Here is a 20,497-nt window from a genome sequence, read left to right on the forward strand (position 1 = left end):
TGGCTAAGACGGCAAGAAGACGACCACAGTTTGTGTTTTTGTTTGAGCAAAGTGCCAAAAAAAGAAAGTCTGTGCTCAGCTCGTACAGTTTCTCTCAAAGGAGAGAGAGAGGAAGAGCGGGAAAGATAAATACGCCAACGCAAGAAACAACAGAGGAGCGAGAGAACGGCGAGGTGCGATGAAGGAATGAGCAGAACGAGGCGCAAAGTGTTTCTGCTCGTCATCCTTTCAGACAGAAGAACACACACACACACACACACACACACACACACACACACACACAGCATATGTTCTTTGACGATAACTCATCTTCCTCCTCACGTGTGAGAAACACAGAATCAGGGTCCAGCGAATCAGGACACCGATGGGAACCACACACTTTGTCAAAGTCAAGTTTTTACAGCCTTCCCTTGACGCCTGTTTAACAGTCACTGCATACCACAGAACACCGTCTAAGCTGTTAAGTTGTTCAAACTTTACACCAGTTTTGAAGTAAACAGGTTGTGTGGGTGCACAGAACCAAAATACTACTAAAGCCACCAATACAGAAGAATCCTGAGCCGCAATACAGGATATCCTGTATGACGACAAACACAGAAGCACACGAGAATCATAAGAGAACAGCATCCTATCAACGTGACCTCGAGCCGACTCGCTCGGGATAAGAAAACGTAAAATATTACAGTACGTATCACTGAGACGCAGGGGAGAGGAGGGTGGATGATTATCTCCTCCATCTTTTTTCTCCTTCCCTCCTCTGTCGTAACACACACCGCTGACACAAATACACACAGCATCGCACACACCGTGTACCGTTCTTTGGTCTCTGGTGAACTCGGCAAATTCCCTGAATGCCAGCGGCCGCTTTAAGGTCAGTAGGAGGATCGTAACGGCATCAGGAAGTATTTTAGGGAAAACACGGCCTGGACTGCCATCCATAGAAACCGTGTTGTAGGTGATGGATTCACAGAGCAGAGGAAAACAAACGCACAATAAAGACTTTTACAGAAGACTAAAGAGGCAAAGATAATAAAGTATACAGTACAGAAACTGCACTGTGTTTAACTACACCTGCTTCCCTTCTCTGGCCTGGTGCTCCACAGATACTTCCACCTACTGCACATCACTTCATTAGAGCGTTCTCACTGACAGCAGAGGGCTCAGTTCCTTCCTGCTTCACAGTGAGTGATGCTTTTTACATTTCAGGATGGCTTTCAATACCCGGAATGAGACAACGTAATCCCTAATGTTCCTTAAAGTACAGCATTTAGTCACAGCTCACCTCTGCAGAGCGTGTTGCACGTGAAACACGAGTAACCCTGCTGTGGCACCGACAGACAGAATCGCGGCCAGCACACGGATAAACAGCTCAGCGAGTGCGATAAACCACTGCAGGCTACCTGAGAGAGAGTGCACCGTGCACAAACCACGGGTGCTGCTGTGGTCCAGACTACCACAGACTACAACCACATACAGCAGCCAGAACTGCACCTCTGACTCATCTGGCTCAGTGGATACAAGATTTACAAGAATACCCTTGTATTATGTGCAAAGGGCTTGTGTGTTTGTACATACTTGCACAACTATTCCAAGCTCCTCTCTTACCTTGATGTTGCAGGCCTGCTCCATAAGCCTTCGGGCGTTCTCTGCAGCTCTGTATCGTTTGGGGAGCTGGACTCTGAAAAACTTGAGAGCCCCCTCGAAGTCTGCCTGCAACAGGTCCTCTTTAGACGTCTGGAAGGAGACGAGGCGGAGTGGGAGGAGAGAGAACAACAAGGGATAATCAATGAGACACACAAACGTCTTAATGAGAGTTTTATACTCACAAAGACCAAGAACCAGTGATAATACAGAGAAAACTGTCTGTAGTTACACACTTAACTTGTTGTAAGCATTCCCTTGTGTGTTATAGCTCTTATTGTAAAACAATAGTTACACCGTAGTCTTCTAAAATGATATTTCCTGTGCAGCCAGTTACTTTTAATCATCTCTAAGCAAAGGCTGAGAACTCGAGCTCACAGTTCATCGGAGTCCTGCTTTGCTAATCCCATGCTGCTCTCCTCCTTCAGCACAGGAACATGAACCACCATGTTTATGCAGAAGCATGAGAATCATTTGTAACTCCCATATTTAAACCCTTCACCCCTTGAAACCCCTAATAGGAATAACCACTGAAGCTCTTTTCTGTCATTTTTCAAGCCTCTGATGAGAGACGAGAGGTGACACGTCCTCACGAAACTCAGTGGCTTTCTTTTCCAGTTCCTATTCTAATGGTCGTCAAACCACGTGTTTATTGACACATACTGAGGTGTCGAATATCATCTTTATGGGGTAAAGAGATCACAGAGTATTTAATAACACAACAATACCGCCATCCTGTGGTGTGAAGATGCAAAGACACCAGAATCTTGTGTACAACAACGTGTACAACCATTGGAGAGGTGAGCAGGACAGACGGAACAACTGACGGGAAAAGTGTGGACTTTATACCAGTTTTTAAATTGTGTTGATCGGCCACGTAAAACCAGAGTTATGATAAAAATATCTGCAATGTTTGGTTTTCTTCCTGAATACTATCGTTGTTTATATTTACTGCGGGAAGAAACGGTAAAAACGGCGTTTTATAAGGAAAACGCTCAAAAGCACTCTCCACCTGTGAGCAAAAACAAAACCAAAAAAAACCCCCCCTTTCCTATTGGTGGAAAAATGTACCATGTGGACCAATCACAAAATGATATGGCAACATGGCATTTAGTTGTTTAGGAAGGGGGAAGTTTTAGGAGTGACGGCGTGTTTGAGATGTGAGAGATTTGTGACGTTTAGCGCAAATCTTGTGTAGTTAGTGTGTAGTTAGTGTGTAGTGTAGTCAATAGTTTTGTTGTGTGTGTCAGAACAATGAGGCGACTGCTGAATGTTACAGGTGTTACAGCAGTGATACATCTCCTGTTGTCAGGCCTGCAGGTATCAGGCTGTTGTTCTCCTTTATCTCATAGTGCACAGAAATTATTTTTTGGAGTGGCACAAATAATTTGTGTGGCATCAAATTTGATGCAGAACAGCTGATTGTTCTGTAAATAGTTTGAAATGTTTATTTAAAAACGCCTTGGCTGCATTTTTAGGTAAACAGCTGCAAAAAACTTTGTCGTTTGCATAACTCAGTTACTTTTTTGAAGAAGTAACTATGTAATTAATTGCCCAACATTGGTCATTATTTACTGTATTTTGCAGACAGAGTTACAGGACTCTCTCCCAGACCACAGACTCACACTCATAATACAAGTCAGAGCTTTAGAAAAAAAGAAAGTTGTGTTTTCAAAATTGGAGTTCAAGTTATTTTTACTTCCAATAGTGTTAACATACTACACAGGTCATCAACAAGATTTTTTTTAATTTTCATTGTAAGTGGGCTAAAGCAGTTAATTAAAAGTAGTCTAACATAAATGTAACTGCTGTAATTTGATTATTTTAATAAACCATGTAACTTGGATGGATTGGATGCTGGCGTGGCCACAGTGCACACGTCTGCTGTTGCTCACAGTGGTCCAAGGGACGCTCAGGGAGTTTGTGTGTTCGCTCAGACACATGAAACATTAGAGGGAACATTGCTGCATGTATGCAATATGACCAGCAGGGAGTAGAATATGCAAGCTACACTTTGAATTTCAGCAGTCTTTAAGGGTCAAAGGTCAAGGCATCACAGTGACAGATACAACTACTAAATGAATTCATAAACTGAAACTCTTTCCCCATTAAAAACACTCTGGTCTAACTGGTCTAACAGTCAACCACCACTCCATCCCTGCATCTCTCTCTCACCGCCAGCAGCCTGGGGACGAAGAGCCGGTGTCCCATCCCAAGAAGGTCCATGACCCTGCAGAAAGAGTCTGCTGAGGCCTGACTGCCGTGGGCCCTCTCTTCCGTCTTTCCCTCGCCATCTTCCACTGCTTTGCAAACTGCTGGAAGCGGAAAATGTGGGGTCAGGACTGGTACAGGAGGAGGAGAGGGCGGTGGGGAGTGTGGAGGAGATGGAGGTGGGGTGGGACAGGGTGACGGAGAGGGGTGGTCCCGCTCCGGGGCCAGGATGGAAGATGACTCCAGCGTGTCGTCTAGATGCCCAGGAGTTTCCTGTGTTGTTGGAGTAGACGAGGAGGAGCGTGGGAACCTCCGTTCTCAGCTCAGTGTCAAAAGCCAAAGTGTTGAGGTTCTGGTGAATGAGGAGAGAGCAGCTGCTATTTGCACGCCGTGACAGCCTTGCGTTCAGGAGGGCAGGTGGAAACGAATCGAAGACGAGCTCAATGAAACGCAGCAACTCGGCAGCCGGCGCTTCGACGTCCAGGACACGTGACGTTCAGATCGATCCAGTTCATCCGGGCAACGCAGACTATCAACACGTGGACAAGACGTTGGCGGAGGCCGCTCAGCTTGTACCACTGTCAGAGCCCGGCGCCGGCCCCCCGGTGCGACGCAATCACAGTCAGGAAACGATGTGTTGGCGCTGCTTTCCACATAATGCTGAGTCTTTCAGCTACCTGCCAGACTTGCTTTGAAACCCAGTCACACGACCCACTCTCATCTTCTTCCCTTGGCAAACTCCCTCTAACCAATTCCAATCCAGCGTACTGTTGCCTGGCAACAAAGCTGCTCAACACGTGGGGTGCTTCTCCAGCAAACAGCGGCACTGGATAAGAACGCCACCTTTTTTAATTTTTCCTTCGTTGACTTCAAAGACGCGGAGAAAATCCGGCTCCGGCTGCACAGCGGCGTGGCCTTAATGCTCGAGGCTCAGCGCGTGAGCGATGACACATCAAAGCAGTCGATACGTTTGTACCCACTTTGCAAATGGAGCTTCGCCGAGGTCTGATTTCTCTGAAATGACCGTGAAATAAACAGCACTGATCTTTTTTGTGTGCTCTCCACGCCTGGACAGGCGGTCGAGGCGAAAAGCAGAAAAGGACGAGATGCGGTCCGTTTGGAACGTGGCGCGTTTGCGCCCGCAGGAGACGATGCGCTGCGTGTTTGAGTTAGAGTACGGCTGAGCGGATGCTGAACTCACTGACTCACACGCAAACCAGTGATGCGTGAAAACCAAGATGGAAAAATGGAACAGAACAGAAAGTGTGTGACGACAGCCTCCTTCAGTCTTTGCTCTTCACTGGTGTAAGTCTTTCAATTCTGCACAAATCCAAACCACAGCAAGCAGCAGCCTAGTTCACAGCGCGAGCCTGGACTCCTGCTTCTATACCCTCAGCAGATTTCTATCAGCAGGAGCAGCCCTGCATCCGGTCTGTATTTGTCAGTAGATTTTTGAGCTCAGGAGCTGCCTCCTTTAGGTAGAAAGTCCTTTCTCGTTCCCCTGAACAGCACAGACTCACTGAACGAGGGTACGAGTGGGTGTTGGATCTGCAGGAGTCTCTGCCTTGGCCAGTAGCTGGGACCAGGCAACGCAATGAAGCCACGCCACAGTGTTTCCAACCCTCAACCTCTCTCTCTCTGTACTTGTGATGCTAGGAGCTAATGGCTATCAGTAGCAGGGGCGGCTCCATTGCAGAGGTCTGGCTGGTGGACAGAGGTAGCGTGTTGGACAAATACATATCCAACCAGAGAAAAGGAGGAGGTAGAGGTAGTGGAGCAGGAGGTAAAGAAGATAGGGAACGAGGAAGTGAGTGAAAGTAAAGGCTCCGAGCAGGCATCCACGGCAGGAAAGGATAAAGAGCAAAAAGACCAAAACATAAAATCACAGACACACACAGCTTTTCTCCTTCAGGTCCAGATCGCTAACGTTATAGCTTATGCTCCTGCTGTGATGTGGATGTGGCGACTAAGCCGGAGAGGGAGGGAGGCGAACACAGATGGAGGGAGGGGTGATGAGAGCGAGGAAGAGTGCAGGATGGATGGAGGGAGGAGGAGGGAGCCTCTGGGGAGAATGCCGTCATGCCCGGCCAATTAGAAACAGGCAGTGGAAGCCCCTTCCACACTCCTCCCTCCTCACATCCTCGTTTGTTCTCCATTTCCAACCATCGTATCCACCGCATCTTTCTCTTTCCGACACAGAATAAATGATGGCCAACACACAGAGGAGGAGGGCTTTTTAGAAACCAGCCATCCTTAATTTTAACCAGAAAAAAAAATAAAAGCACAGTCATTGCCTCATTAGTATCTAAAAGCTTCTTATTACTGTTATCATAATCATTGTTATTATTATTGTTATTCAACTATATGAGTGTAAGTTATCTATTTATTCTAGTATTTGCAAAAATGCAGACATTTTAAATGCAGACCTTATTCATTTGTGTTGACTGATCGATAATAAACACGAGTAATTAATCGGTAAAAGTAAAATATTGATCATGACATTAGAAGTTCAAAAGCAGCCATGAAGTTTCTTCTGGGATCCCAGGAAAGGTAAAGAAAAGAGAGAAAACTTTCCTGGTTGTTCCAACATTTTATCACACGCTTGTGTAAAATTCAGCCCTTTCACACTCCGGGTGTGTAAAAAGGAGAAAAGGAGGTGAGGCTGTTTATGCCAGACTTCATCTGTTTACCTGCAAACTGTCAGCCAGTGTAATTATGAGCCAGCTAACAGAGATTTGTTGTCACAAAATGAAATACTTGTACCTGAACAGTACTGAGAACAGAGGACGTCCCATCAAATTACTGTCCACACTGAACAGCCAGACACAGACGTGCTCTATGACAGCAGTCTCCAACCTTTTTTGCGCCACGGACCGGTTTATGCCCGACAATATTTTCACGGACCGGCCTTTAAGGTGTCGTGGATAAATACAACAAAATAAAACTAGTACCGGTACCGAAAAAAAGAAGATTTATTCATAACACACGTGAAAAGTCCCAGGAAAACCGAGTTAACGATAAAAACGATAACAAAATAACGCTGAAAACCGATGAAAACCATACATTTCACACCTGAGCCTCAACTCTCGCGGCCCGGTACCAAACGACTCACGGACTGGTACCGGTCCGAGGCCCGGGGGTTGGGGACCGCTGCTATATGACACAGTCATCACACCAAAACTCACTGATCTATCCCACCACAAACAGAGAAAATAACAACAAGTACTAATTCTTCACCCCTGTGCTTGGACAACAAAAACATGCAAACCATTTGGTATTTAAAAAAGCAAAAAAAAAAAAAAAAAAAAAGAAGCCCCAAATTTTAACCAATTTAAAATCAACCAAACATGTTATTAACGAGCATACTAGGTAATAATAATAATCCCTTAAATCAAAGACAAAACAGTTTCCTGGTCTGTATCTGGACAGTCTGTGACCCAGCCGTCTGAGAACGAAGTTGATTAAATATGTAACTTTTGTCTCCCCCTTCTGGCAGTAAGTGTGATTACACAAACACTGTCGATCATGCTGTTGAAGAAAACCTGCAGCTTTTCTTCTCTCTTGTTTTTTAAAATCTGGAATATCCTTAAATTTTTCACCCATGGGCTCCATCCGATCAGATAAAATACAAAACCATCAACAGCCCGTCTAAAACTCTGCTACATTACAAATGACCACAAATTGTTCAGCTCAGTCTGGTTTTCCTGCTCCTTTACTGTAAGGAGTCTATAACCATTTGCTTTCTATGGACAAACCACATAAAGTGTATGCAACTAAACCAGCCTCTCTTCCAGATGCAGTTTGTGATTTGACCACTAGGAGGGGACAGATGTAAACAAATGCCTCTTGGGTGCAATCCTGCCTGCATGTGCTTTGATTTGCACTTTGGGCTTACTACATGTGCAGAGACTGATTTAAATACAGATGCACAAAGAAAGTGAGGACTAACCTTGAGCAGGGCGAGGGCTACATTGAAGATGATGTTCAGTCCCTGAAAGAGAAGAACTATTTGTGAAAACAGAAACAATAGAAACATAACAGCTACATTCATCTGCATGTGTAGTTTTTAAAAGCCACTTTAGCAATTTTAAACTTGATGCTGCACTTTGGAGCTGTAAAAATGAAAATCTGCAAACAGAGTCACATTTTTCTGAAACAATTCTTCAATCTTGAGTTCTGCAAGAATCACTGCCACAGTAAACCAAAAACAAACTGTTGGCTCCACTTCTCATCTTTTGCTCAGGTCAGGATAACCTCAGCTTCTTATTCTCTATATTTCATACCCACACCTTTATAAACACACAATGCATGATCACAGTGATGGATGCTCTGCACACATGCACAAGTATAGTTTAACTCTTCATCATAGCGATGTTGGACATGCAATTACAGGATCAAACAGAAACAAATATCTACTGTGTAACAAGCTTCTACCGTTTTACTATCAATCAAGGAGCGCCAGAAAAGTGCTTCCAACACAACTTTATAAATATTTTCACAGACGAGCAGATGTGTGAGCTGAACATGATTATTCCCATTACAGTAACAATGGTCTTTTACAATTAGCTTATCAGGATTTATTTAGCGATGCCACAGAGCACCTTTCAGTTCAGCATAAAATTTGTAGGAAACACAAATTTCATTTTATCGTCTGATGAGTACTCTACGAATGATTCTGCAGCTGCAGCACAAAGAAACCCAAATACATGCTTCACAGGGTCGAGCCAATCCAGAGGCGCAGAGTGCTGCTTAAAAACAAACGCCCCTTTGTTTTATATATAATGTGCATATTTTGTTGTATTATTTCGACCATTTCTTCATACAGTGCTTGTAATTTTGACCAAAAGAAAGAAAATGTAATGCGGATGCCAGCTCTGCATGGGAACACCCATCTCCTTGGTCTCCGTGACAACCAGTTCACATGGCAACACAGAGCTAAAAATATCTGAGCAGCTCTAAAAATATCTGAAGAAAGAGAAAAGAGGGGGAGCTCTGCCTCCACACACCTATCTATGCAGGCCTCAAGATGGCGCTAGAGTGCTGAGGCATGATCAAAGGTGTGTTTGGGAGGAGAGATTATCTCAAACTGTGTGTTCAAGCAGGGCACGTTGTTGGGGAGAAGAGAGAAACATCCATCGACGGGGAGATACTATGAGGGAATAAACTGGGGAGAGAAGATCTATCTATCTATATCTAGAGAGAGATTATAGATATAGAGCGAGGGGAATGATCAGCATACATTTCTAAGGAGACCATCAAATAAAGACAGCAGCTGAGACAAAAAGAGTGATTAACAATGAGGGTCTGACAGTGATGAGGAACAATCACAAAGAAGAAGATTGTCAGAGTGGAACAAAAGAACAAAGAATTTGTCCTGCTTTAAAACAGCGACGTATCTACAGGTTTACATACAAACAGAAAGAAAAAGAAAGCAAGAAAACAAAGATTTTAAAAAAAAAAAAAAAACACACCACAGAAAAGTTTCAGGAAATGACAAAGTGTGAGTGCAACAAACAAAATGACAATACAAGAAAAAGATAATGGAAAAAGAAGAGAGGAGTGAGAAATGATGAAAACGATGAGGGGGGAGCATAATATCACAATGCTGCTTTAACAGGCAGATTGTCATCATGCGGCTCAATGGGTGAGAAAGACTTGGGAAACTTTTAATTGTTCTGCCTGGGGCTAACTGGGAGGCAGGAAAGGGGAGACTGGAAAAAAAGGAAGGGAAGAAGGAAGGAAGGCAGAGAGGGAGGAGGATGGAAGAAAGTTGATTTTGCATTTGATGCAATTACAGTGAGACAGTCGGTCAAAGCATTAGGAATGAAAACACTAATATCCCACCGTGTTTATGTACTTTTATTTTTAAAATAGAGTCATTAAGTCAAATTGTAACCAAGGACGATGGTGGTGGTAACTGATAAGGTTACTTTGTGTTAAAAGTCACGGGGGTTGGGGTTGAGGTCCTAACCTGTATCGTTGTTTCACCCTCAGCTGCAAAACACCTCAGTGTATGTGGACGGCCATGTTCTGATGAAGCTTAAAGAACATCATCACAAACAGGAGTGGAGATGAGACGAAACTCTAGAGTCCACGACCCGCTGAAAACCGATTTGACTTTTTGCCAATGAGGGGAACACCGCTCTGTTAAAGGACCCGACAGTTCCTAACAATAACCCACCGTTGTTGGCCACGTACCCCGTAGTCCTGCTACACCACCCACAAGATCCCCTGGGGGGCCAACATGTAATAAATACTTTGCCCAATATTTGTCTTTCTGGTATTCAGATATTTTGTGTAAATGACTGAAACACTGAATAGAACAGCACATTATTCCCTCTCTTCGTCTCAGTTTCCTAGTTTCTCTGCAGCTCTTCTGCACGAGTCTCCAGAGCTGAATATGTCTGATCTATGGATACTGGCCCACAAGTCTGTTCACTGTTTGTTGATGCTCAGTGCTCCGCTTCTCTCTCAGCTTTCCTCTCACTCAACCAGTCAAGGCAGATGGCTGCCCAACCTTAGCCTGGTTGTGTCAGGGGTTCCTTCTGTGAAAAGGGAGCTTCTCCTCCCCGCCGATGCCAAGTGCATTCTCAGGGGTGAAATCGCCATCGTTAACTTACCATGTATAGTGCCATGAGACGACACGGGATTATATTGTACTATAGAACCACATCCAAGACTGTTTGGGAGTGTGTGGGTTTTTTTCGGCAACTCAACTCTGAAATATATATTTTTCGATATATATCTGAAATGTATCATATAAAGCTCCTCAGTGATGCCCGTTATTTCTGGGAATAACGCTTCTTCTGTCACACAGATTTTGTAAGATGATAAGTGACTTGCTCATCGATCGGTATTAGGTCAGGTGGCCCTGATGATATTAGATCATTGATAGCATCGACCCTAAAAGGCCTGAGCAGAAGCATCGATGCTGTGTGCCCTTTACTTGTGGCCACTGATAACCGGGAAGTGCAGTTTGGGCTCGCCGACTCCTCCCTCACTACTCTAGTCTCCTTCCACATTCCAGAAGGGCTCGTGGAAACTGATTTGGATTTGCACCACGGTAAAAGCACCAGTAGCTTGTGACTCTCCTTCATAGCACTTGCTGTTTTTGTTTGGTTTTTTTAAAGGGTCAAGGTCCAGTTTATTTATACAGCACACTACCAACAGGCCATGCTGCACAAAGTGCTTAACAATGTAAAATGCCACTAAAATAAATAAAATGCACAACAATGATGCAGCAAAATATAGAAAAATGAATAAAATAAATCGATAACAACTAAAACAAAGCTGCGAAAACCAAACTGTTTAGGTCAGCGTGAGTTAAAAGCAGATCTGCGAGACAGAAAGGTGATTTATTTTTTATATCATTAGGATGTTGCACCTTTTTTTTTTTTTTCGTAGGTCATATCCTGTTAGTATTGTATGAAAATATCTTCTTACCCCGTTTGTACAAAATCATCTCTACACATATCATGATGAACTGTATTTCCGTAATTTCTTTATACATTTGAAGTGACCACAAAAGCCAATTATTTGGCTTCACTAGATATCTCAGGGATCTTTGTCCATGTGCCGAAGCTTTTTTTGTGCAGATCTAATATCAGGAGGAAGACTATTCCAGAGTCTGGGACCTGCCACAGAGAAGGCTGTGGAATAGTTAAGGTTAGTTTGGACAAACAAACAGGAGCTCAGACCGGTGAGAAGGGGCTCGGCCGTTCAGTGATTTTAAAACAAAAATTACGATTTTAAATTGGATCGTGTAAAGAACAGGAAGTCAGTGTGGAGAGGCCAACACCGGGGTTACAGGCTCCTTCAGTTTAGTGCCAGTCGCAGACGAGCAGCTGCATTTTGGACCAACTGGAGACGATAAATTCAGGCCTGGTCCAAACCAGATACAGAGAACTGCAGTAGTCCAGTCGGCAAGTAATGAACACATGAATAACACGTCCAAAGACATCAGCTGGAAGGTGTGGCTTTACCTTGGTTCACACAGTTTAAAGGAACCATGAAGGTGCACACTGAGGTTTTTAACATTTGACTTACAATAGGAAGTGAAGGGGCCCAGAGCCCCGTCACTCTGTTTATTAACGATTAATGATCGACGGGTATTATCTGACAACACACCTGCCGGTCTTCAGGCTGAGGGGTAATAAAAACTGCTTGGAGGAATATATTTCTGTGGAGCTAGCAGCTAGCAGAACTTGCAGCATACATTACTTCTGAGCATTTTCCACATCACAGCAATGAAGCCAGGCATTTTTAGAAGAGACGTTTTCAGCCGTCTTTGTGGACATCCAACCCTCTCCTCTAATACCCTTCTCCTGACCCCTCGTAACCTCCTTTCTATCCACTTTCAACTGATTTCCTGTTTCCAGACAGTTGAGCATCGCCTTACTGGACTCTGGACAATGTAGACTAAAGCCCTCTCCCCATGTAATCAGTATAACAAGTGCACTGACGTTACCTCGCAGAGCAGCAGGTCAGTGATGTGAAAAACCATGCACAGGGGGAATTTGGCGGTGAAGAGCGTTAGGAACCACTGGGAGGCGTACATGTGTGCCTCCAGGTTTAGGTTTTGGAAGTGGGACCACAGATCTGGAAGTTGTTCCTGTAGGAGAAGCAAAAAGGGGAACTTGTGAGATAAAACAGCACTTACAAACAGATAAAGATGTGGCTCTGCTTGTCATTTCAATTTTACATTATTTCATTTTTGCTCATGCTTTATTAAATCATGCTGTCTCACTGAGATGATAATCTCTCCCAAGAGACCCACAACTAAGAAAAAACTAAATAAATAAATACATTTTAAAAAGACACATAACATAATACAGTATTATATCACAGCTGCCAAACAGACCAGGAGATTGGTTTGACATTAGACATGTTTTTAATGTTGTACAGAAAAAATACAATCATACAGTTAAAAATCTAAAGACACTAAAATAAATGTATTCTATTTGTGTTCTTAGTGTTTTTACAACCTTTGTTCCAGTTACTTTTAGCTTTGAGTGTTCGAGCACGTACAGTGAACCAGAGTTCATTGGACAAGACTTATATCTGACATCGTACCATATTTTTCAGACCATAAGGCGCATTAAGCGAAACAAAACAGTCAGATAAGTCAAACTTTACTCAGCTCATTCTTCTTGCTTCTTCCACTTCTGTACCATTGATTCATTAATGTTGAATTCTCTGCAGCTGCTCTATTCCCATGTTGTTGCAGTATATTAATGACTAACCTGGTATTGTGGATGGATTATCTCAGTTGTTCTCCTGACTGAAGTTTGGTCCGTTTACAGCATCCTGCCATGCGATTGCATTTGTCTCTAACCATCAGGAACCCTCACGTTAACTTTTATCCAGTGGAAAAAAGTTAGCGTTCATCCTCCAGCTTTACTGTGCTAATGTTATGCTAACATAGCTGTGTCGCTAGCGATCACGTAGCACATCATTATATACCAGCTAGCTCAACTTCAGTAACCCTACAAACGTCACTGCTGTTTAGTTTTCTGTCCTCATTTATGTTGGAAGTGATAGCAGAGCTGTACGTTTGAATTTTTCAGAAATCTCTCAGTCAGAACATGCTATATCATGTTTAGGTGGAAGCTAGCGAGCTAACTTCCTGCTAACTTCTAACTCCGTTAAATGTAATAAATTCTGTTTTCATGGATGCCTGGATGTTAAACTTAATTGTTACACCTGGTAAAGCAGCAACGCTGATCATTTTATTAAAGATGAAAGAATTTAGACAGTTTGTAACTCTCAGTGATGCCGCAGTGTTTATTTGACTTTGGGACCTGAGGCTGACTGACTGAGTTTAGGACCCAGATTACTCCGCGAGGCTCCTGACTACAGTAGCCGTAATGCTCCAACAATCCATCAAGCGCTGCGGCTTCGTAGCTTACCAAAGTCGTAGTAAAACACTTTTTGACAGATTTCTGAGCGCCGTGTAGCACATAAAATCGGTTCGAGGTCAGTAAGCACAACCAGAATTCATACATAAGGCACACTGACGATTTTTGAGAAAACTAAAGGATTTTAAGTGCGCCTTGTAGTGCGGAGAATACGGTACTCTAAATTATCAGATGGTATCATTGCACTGAGCTAATGTGATTGCACTAAACTAACTGTCTTCATGCCGACGGGCGACTGCTAGCAGAGGCAGGACGGATTTAGGCGCCAAGATCAACTCAGTGGATTTAGGTTGTAATACCTGAGTGGGATGGGACATCAGCACTCATTATCCTCAAAGGAGAAAAAGCCTACACAGGCTGCAAATCTATACTCAACTCTGAAATATAGATTTTTTTCAATGTTTTAATGAAAGACAGGCGTCAACAAGGTTACAGTCCAAATATGATGCAATAACTGGCAACGTCCTCTACAGCACGAGTAGACTCAAGCTTACCCCGAGTTAAATGCAAAGTCTTTTTCTGTTTAATGCACTGGTTCATGCATTTAATCAGTAATTATTAAACAGCTCCATTATGAGGAAAGTACCAATGCTGGAAAATGAAATCTAGTGTAAATGAATGGTCCTTGAGACTGGTCTGTATCACAAGTGAACTTCATGGCATTTAAGTCATGAAGCAGACAGATGGGATAAATTTTAATGTTGAGCTGTAACTGTACGGCCTCTGAGGCACAATCATTTAAATTTCTGCAACTAAGTAGTGAGATCAAAAAATGTGTTGCAAATGACCAAAGGCAACTAAGTGGAAAGAGCTATTCCCGTATGCTAGGTGACTCGCAGCTCTAACAGAGCTCGTAATCATCAGCAAACTGTCCTTGATTTGTAAAAAATGAAGGTAGGCCTGGGTCCTGTGTAAAAACAATGACATCCAAGCTGACTACGACTCCCAAAGTGAATCCACTTTCCAAAAACAGCTTTTAAAATACTCCCAAACACAGTCAAATAGATTTAGAAGACTGATATATGCTTTAATCTGAAGCTTAACCCAATTCATATTTACTTATTTCACCGACTACGGTCCAAAGTGAAGCTTATTAAGCTCCAAATAAAAAGTAGCCCAGAATGAGGGACCAGGTCGTGCACAACAGCAACATGACAGACAAAACTAAACCTACAAACAGAAAGCAGTGTGATGCAGACCATCCTTCCTGTCAGGGTCCCATTGATTGATTTAAAAATGTAAAAGGTTGCACGACTAACCTGCATCAGCCTCTCCAGTTGGTAGAACTTGCAGTGAAGATCTTCAAAATTGTTCTTGTAGAGAGCTCTCAGGCCATATTCATACATGATTTTTACCAAAACACAAAAGGCCTGCTCCTCGGGCATCTGAAAGCATGTGGATAACCTCAATCAGCAACACTTTGGAAAAATGACAACAGCTAAATATCCAAAATGTGTTCCTGCTGACACAAAAGGACAGAGCAGCTCCCTCAAGAAGACTCAAACATGGCCGGCACCTAACAGTGGAGGGAAACAGTGCAGCTGTGGAAGATGCGACTAAAACAAGTTTTATGTGTGAGCATTTTATGGTCTGTGTGTGCATGTGGATGGATGAAGACGAGGAGCAGGAGAGAATGCTTAACGCTGTGCTCGTCTCTGTGTGTACACGGCTTTACTTCTCTCCTTCACGTGCACACTCTCACAGACTGAGGTGATATTTAATCAGAGTGACAGTATGTGTTTGGGACTGAATGGGCTCCTGCAGGTAAACCTGAGCCTCTATTAATATTCCTGACATCTCCTCTATAACCTCTCCCTCCTTCCTCTATTACACGCCTCCTCCTCCTCCTCCTCCTGTGTAACCCCTCTTTCTTACACTGCTGCTGTCCCCTTTATCTTTACAGCCTTCTCCTCCTCTATAACTTTTTCCTTGTGTCCTCCTTCTGCAGCCAGCTCCTCACCTTCACATCCCTTCAACAAATGTGCAGCTCTTGTGCACATCTCTCCAACCTCATCCCTACTCCTCTCTCCCACAACATCTCACTCCTCTTTAACCTCTGCTGCCCTCGCCATTTGGACTTTGACCAAACTTCCACAGCTCTCTTACCCCATGTGTCAACTCCACTGTCTGTCCTTCATGTGTCCTCTAAAAACTTGCTCACATCAAATTTGAGGTGATATCTGTGCAAAGTCACTACACAGCATGCAGGTACTATAAACATGGATTTGTGACCTTGAATGTGTGTGTGAAAGGAATCGATTCTCTCACTCCTTCTCTTCATCCACATCATCTCATTCAGTGTGTTATATTACCCTGCTGCTTTATTATACTTTGTACAAGCCAGGAAACTGTTTGTAGAGACAGTAAAGTCTAGGTGCAGGAGCACGCTGCTCGTGTTAACCTTGATCATTTGTTTGAGTGCCATCTGCAGATGTAGGAGAATCAAGGTTACATTTAAGCAGCGACAGAAAGCTTTTATTCTGAAAGCCAGGGAGAAACACTGAAGGCAAATTCTTTTGCAAATGCACAACGAGTCTGTGTAAAAGTCATAAATGAATATGCATGAGCACAAGCATGTGTTTAGCAAACAGTGCTAACTGGTGTGTTGGATCATCTGATGTACAGTGAACAGCTGATGGATGGATGAGAAGTTTACTTACATGCAAGAGGAGAACAGCAGCGAGGAACGACTGACCCTGGCAGTAACCAATTTCCTCATCGTAGACCGAGTAGGCCTGCAGGAAAACAGCAAATGACAAAAGACAGAAACCAGTTCCATTAGGTTCCTCCCATCAGCAGCATGAGTATCTGAATCAGTTTGCTTAAAATGCAAAATGCAACAGCGTAGTGTTAAAACCTTTATTAAGATCATTTCTTGTACTGTGTTGCAGCCTGCTGCTTGCATTAACCATAAAACAACTTCATCAGCCACAGTTGAACAAGTCCAGTGTCTTATGGAGCAGCTTACATTGTTCTGAGCCACCAGCGTCAGTCTGGTGCTACATCACCTTTCAGCATTCAGATTCAGTGTTTTCAGAGTGTGATGCAACTTCACTGTTCTGACTTTGTGCAGCTCTTTCTGGAGCTTTAACATCTACCACACGTTTTCTTGCATCTAAAAGAAAAAATCTAATATTTACCTGTGAAAACTCATTAGCTGGCAGAGCAAAACCCTTATTAGAGCCGAAAAATCTGCATTGTTGAGGCCACATTTAACAGTAGCACAGTGCCATTAACCTTTGATGCGAGTATGTGGTTTGGGGCCAAACTGCTGTGTAACGTGACGATCAGCCACAGTGATAAGGCATTAACAGTACAACTTTAGTTGTTTGTTTTAAATAAAAGCTGATTTATTTTGGACCCACCCAGGTGTTAATCAGGCACACTGGAAACTGATAAGAGTATATCATCTTTGCAATCGACTGGACGCCGCTATGAGGGTTTCTGTGACATTGCTGGATGGTTAAGACTTTATTTATATTCAGGCTTAAAAACAAAAATCCGTGTTTCCTTTTATTATCCAGGTAAATCAGGCAAACCTAATAAGATCTTCTGACAACTGCCATCTATTACCAAACTTTGCAAGCTCACAGCAATGGAACCCACAAACTGGACAACAGAAAACTGGAAAAATGCTGGCTGGTCTGAAGAGTCTCTACTTCTGCCGCAGCATTCAGATGATAGCGTCACAATTTAGAGTAAAAAACATGAAAGACTGGATCCATCCTGATTTGTACCAACGGTTCAGGCTGGTGATGGTGTGGGGTGTATTTTCTTGGTACTAACTGAACATCATTTAAACACCACAGAACATCAGAGAATTGTTGCTGCCCACGTCCATTCCCATATGACCACAATGAACCAATCATCTGATGCAGCTGAGAAATCTGCACCAACTACGTGAGGCTATCATATCATGTTTCCAGCACCTTCTTGAATCTATGCCACAAATAATAAAAGACAAAAGGGGGGAAGTTGTACCTAACTCACAAGTGCAGGTTAAAATACACATAAGCAGAGCTACAGGACGACACTGTAGTATAACCGAGTTGTCCTGAAAAGTGTGTTTCTTGTGACTACATGGACTGGTAACATTTGGTTTTAGTGAAAACACTTAACAAATAATCATACACCATTTCATCTTCAAAGCTCAGTGCCTTGCTGATCTTCCAGTTAGCCTCAGAACACCAGCATATATACGAGACACGTCCTGAGAGACAGTTTCTCTCAGCATTAAAGTTTTGCTGAGCTAAACCCCCCAAACTTAACGCTATACATCCAAAATGCAAGAGCAGCTTTAAAATACTAGAACCTCTTTCATTTACCATTAAACTTAAGAGCGAATGAGAATCCTGCGTGTTCTCAAACGAGTGCAGAGTATATAATAGTCTGGATTGCATAAAACTGTCATTTCAAACTGGCTCTGCAAATTTAAGGTCATACTGTATTAAGCCTGAACCGGCTGGTGTTGTCCAAAAACTGGAAATGAGCTAAAGTTCTCAAACTCATTTCACAGGCTGAGAAACAAAACCCACAGAAAGAGAGACGACCCACGGTCTACAGTCACTGTTGTATGGATGTCTTTCCAATAATTATAAATGACTTTATCATTTTACATTTATGTAAAATTCTGTCACAATTACTGTAAATCTTGCATGATGGCTTAATAGCTTAATAACATCTTATGTGAGGTCATCGTGCACCTTTGACCTTTGTCCAGGAACTCTAATCGGTTCATTTTTGAGTTTGAGTGTTTGTGCCAAATCTGAAGAAATTCTTCAGTGTTTCTTCCACAAAATGCAAAACATATCTTACAGTAGATATGAGAGCTGGCTAGTTCAGTCATTAAAGTGACTGATCTAGGAGAATAACCTTCAGATGACCATTCGGGAGAGGCGATGTCTCAAAACGGTTGGTAGCTGACACACCCCACCAATCATGCTAATGAGCCAATAGACAGCCTTTTCACGTGTAAACAAGAAATGACTTAAAACAATTACACTCGAGAGAAAAGAACGATTGGACAGCTTACATTCTGGTTTGCTTACACGTGTACGGGAAGACCGGTACTAACACAGGTGTGATTCCAACACCTGCAGTAAGAGGGGCACCGCGTCTATTTTAATATCAATCACCTCGCACTCTTCGCTTATAAGCAAGTGTGCTTAAGTGACATGAAAGCTCAATGTTTGAGAGGCCAGCAGCCCCAGAACTGCGTAAGCTCCCCTTTATTAAGCAGCTGCTCGGCTGGTGAAGCGCGAGGGGAACTACAAGTCCATGAAACACTCTTTAAACTTGTTTTTTTATAATCACTCAAAAGGACGGTAACGGTTCAGTATCTTCCACCGATATTCTGGCAGGATGCTCATTCGCTGGCTGGACACCGACTACAGGAGCAGTCAAACATTGGGTTCAAAGACTGTCGCCCCGTTTCCACGCCTGAAAAATGAGCGTGGACGTCCAGAGCTCCACTGCTGATCGGTTCAGCTAATTTGGGGTTTGATGTGGAGGTAATGGAGAAGTCTTGTGGAGCTGTCTGGAGCGTAATCTACAAGCTGACATGCTTGATGGAGTGTGGCATTCACACGTCCCCTACTCGGCTGGGAGAAGTGCACGCTGACAGATGGATGGGGGAGGTCCTGGTGGGTGAAATCTAAATTTGTTAGCCTGAGCAGATAATAGGATCAGAGGGGTGGATTATTGCCGTCTACAAAGTATGCTCGAATCCTAATATCTAACGAGCAGATTTTTCTATTCTAACGTGTAAACATATAATGGTGGAAATGTGTTAATAATCATAGTATAAAAGTCATAATGTGTGTGTGGTTGCCTCACTGCTGGCAAACAGTCTGAAGCTCCAATGAGTTTAAATTGTTTTTTCTTCATTTCAGGTAAGAAGCAACTTTAGAAGAGGAGCAAAGGAAAACTCTGATCAGAGTATCGGTCACCCGAACAAAAACTAATATCCTGAAAAACATGTGCACACAAACACACTGCATTAATCTGGCTGATGAGCCATGGTTACATGTTACCATGTTAACTTTCCCCTCTCTTGGTTAAAGTCCCATTTCCATGGAAACAGAAAATATTCCCTTTACTCCTGTATCCAGCCATCTGAAAGTTGCCAGTTTTGAATCCCAGCACTAGCTCGTTAACCTCGAACGTCTCCAGAGGGCACGCTCAGCGTAACACAGTAAATGTTGGGCGTTTTATATCATAGCTTCAGTCAAACTGAATGAAACTGACGATAACTAAGGGAGAGAAGACGTCCTTCCCTGGAGAATAAAGGTTAGGCTTATTACTGAGTAGGATAGAAAGAGGAAGAGAAACTTTGTGCTGGATCCTCTGTGCCTGTAACCCGCTCATGCCCGAAGATCCAACCAACCTTATCAGCAGCAAATCTACATGGATTTGCATACAAATGAAGGCTAGCTCGCCACTGACCTAGTTGGGACCAGACTGGATGTTAAACCTTCCTGACAGGTTCTCCCAAAGCGCTGACCAACCATACTCTACTTCTGCACTGCCAGGAAAACACATGGAGCAGAAGTTCTTCTTCATCACTCTAAACCTAGTTTTGATTTTAAAGGCAAAACATACCAATGTGGGTACAGCACAAGGCCTTATCCACATCGTTATTTAGTGTATACGCTTTAGATACGCCGTCTTATTTTCCTCTGTGGTCAGAAATAACTGAACTCGTTTCATATTTATCCAAACAAAGAAGT

At 43.2% G+C, this 20,497-nt stretch overlaps 1 protein-coding gene across 3 annotated transcripts in view; it reads right to left on the bottom strand.

Moving 5' to 3' along the window:
• rabgap1l (RAB GTPase activating protein 1-like) overlaps positions 1-20,497 on the bottom strand; it is a 92,536-nt gene that overhangs the window by 15,713 nt on the left and 56,326 nt on the right. Inside the window, exons 15-19 of one of the 3 annotated variants that reach the window (XM_063500420.1) lie at positions 16,430-16,504; positions 15,029-15,154; positions 12,320-12,463; positions 7,802-7,843; positions 1,606-1,734 (exon numbers count right to left, since the gene is read on the bottom strand). In XM_063500420.1, the coding sequence (XP_063356490.1) occupies positions 1,606-1,734; positions 7,802-7,843; positions 12,320-12,463; positions 15,029-15,154; positions 16,430-16,504 (516 nt within the window). Of the gene's footprint in view, positions 1-1,605; positions 1,735-3,816; positions 3,957-7,801; positions 7,844-12,319; positions 12,464-15,028; positions 15,155-16,429; positions 16,505-20,497 lie in introns of those variants that run through there. The other 2 variants (XM_065469449.1, XM_065469448.1) reach the window with 2 other exon arrangements.

Source organism: Pelmatolapia mariae, linkage group LG17 (assembly GCF_036321145.2).
Source record: "Pelmatolapia mariae isolate MD_Pm_ZW linkage group LG17, Pm_UMD_F_2, whole genome shotgun sequence".
NCBI lineage: Eukaryota > Metazoa > Chordata > Actinopteri > Cichliformes > Cichlidae > Pelmatolapia > Pelmatolapia mariae.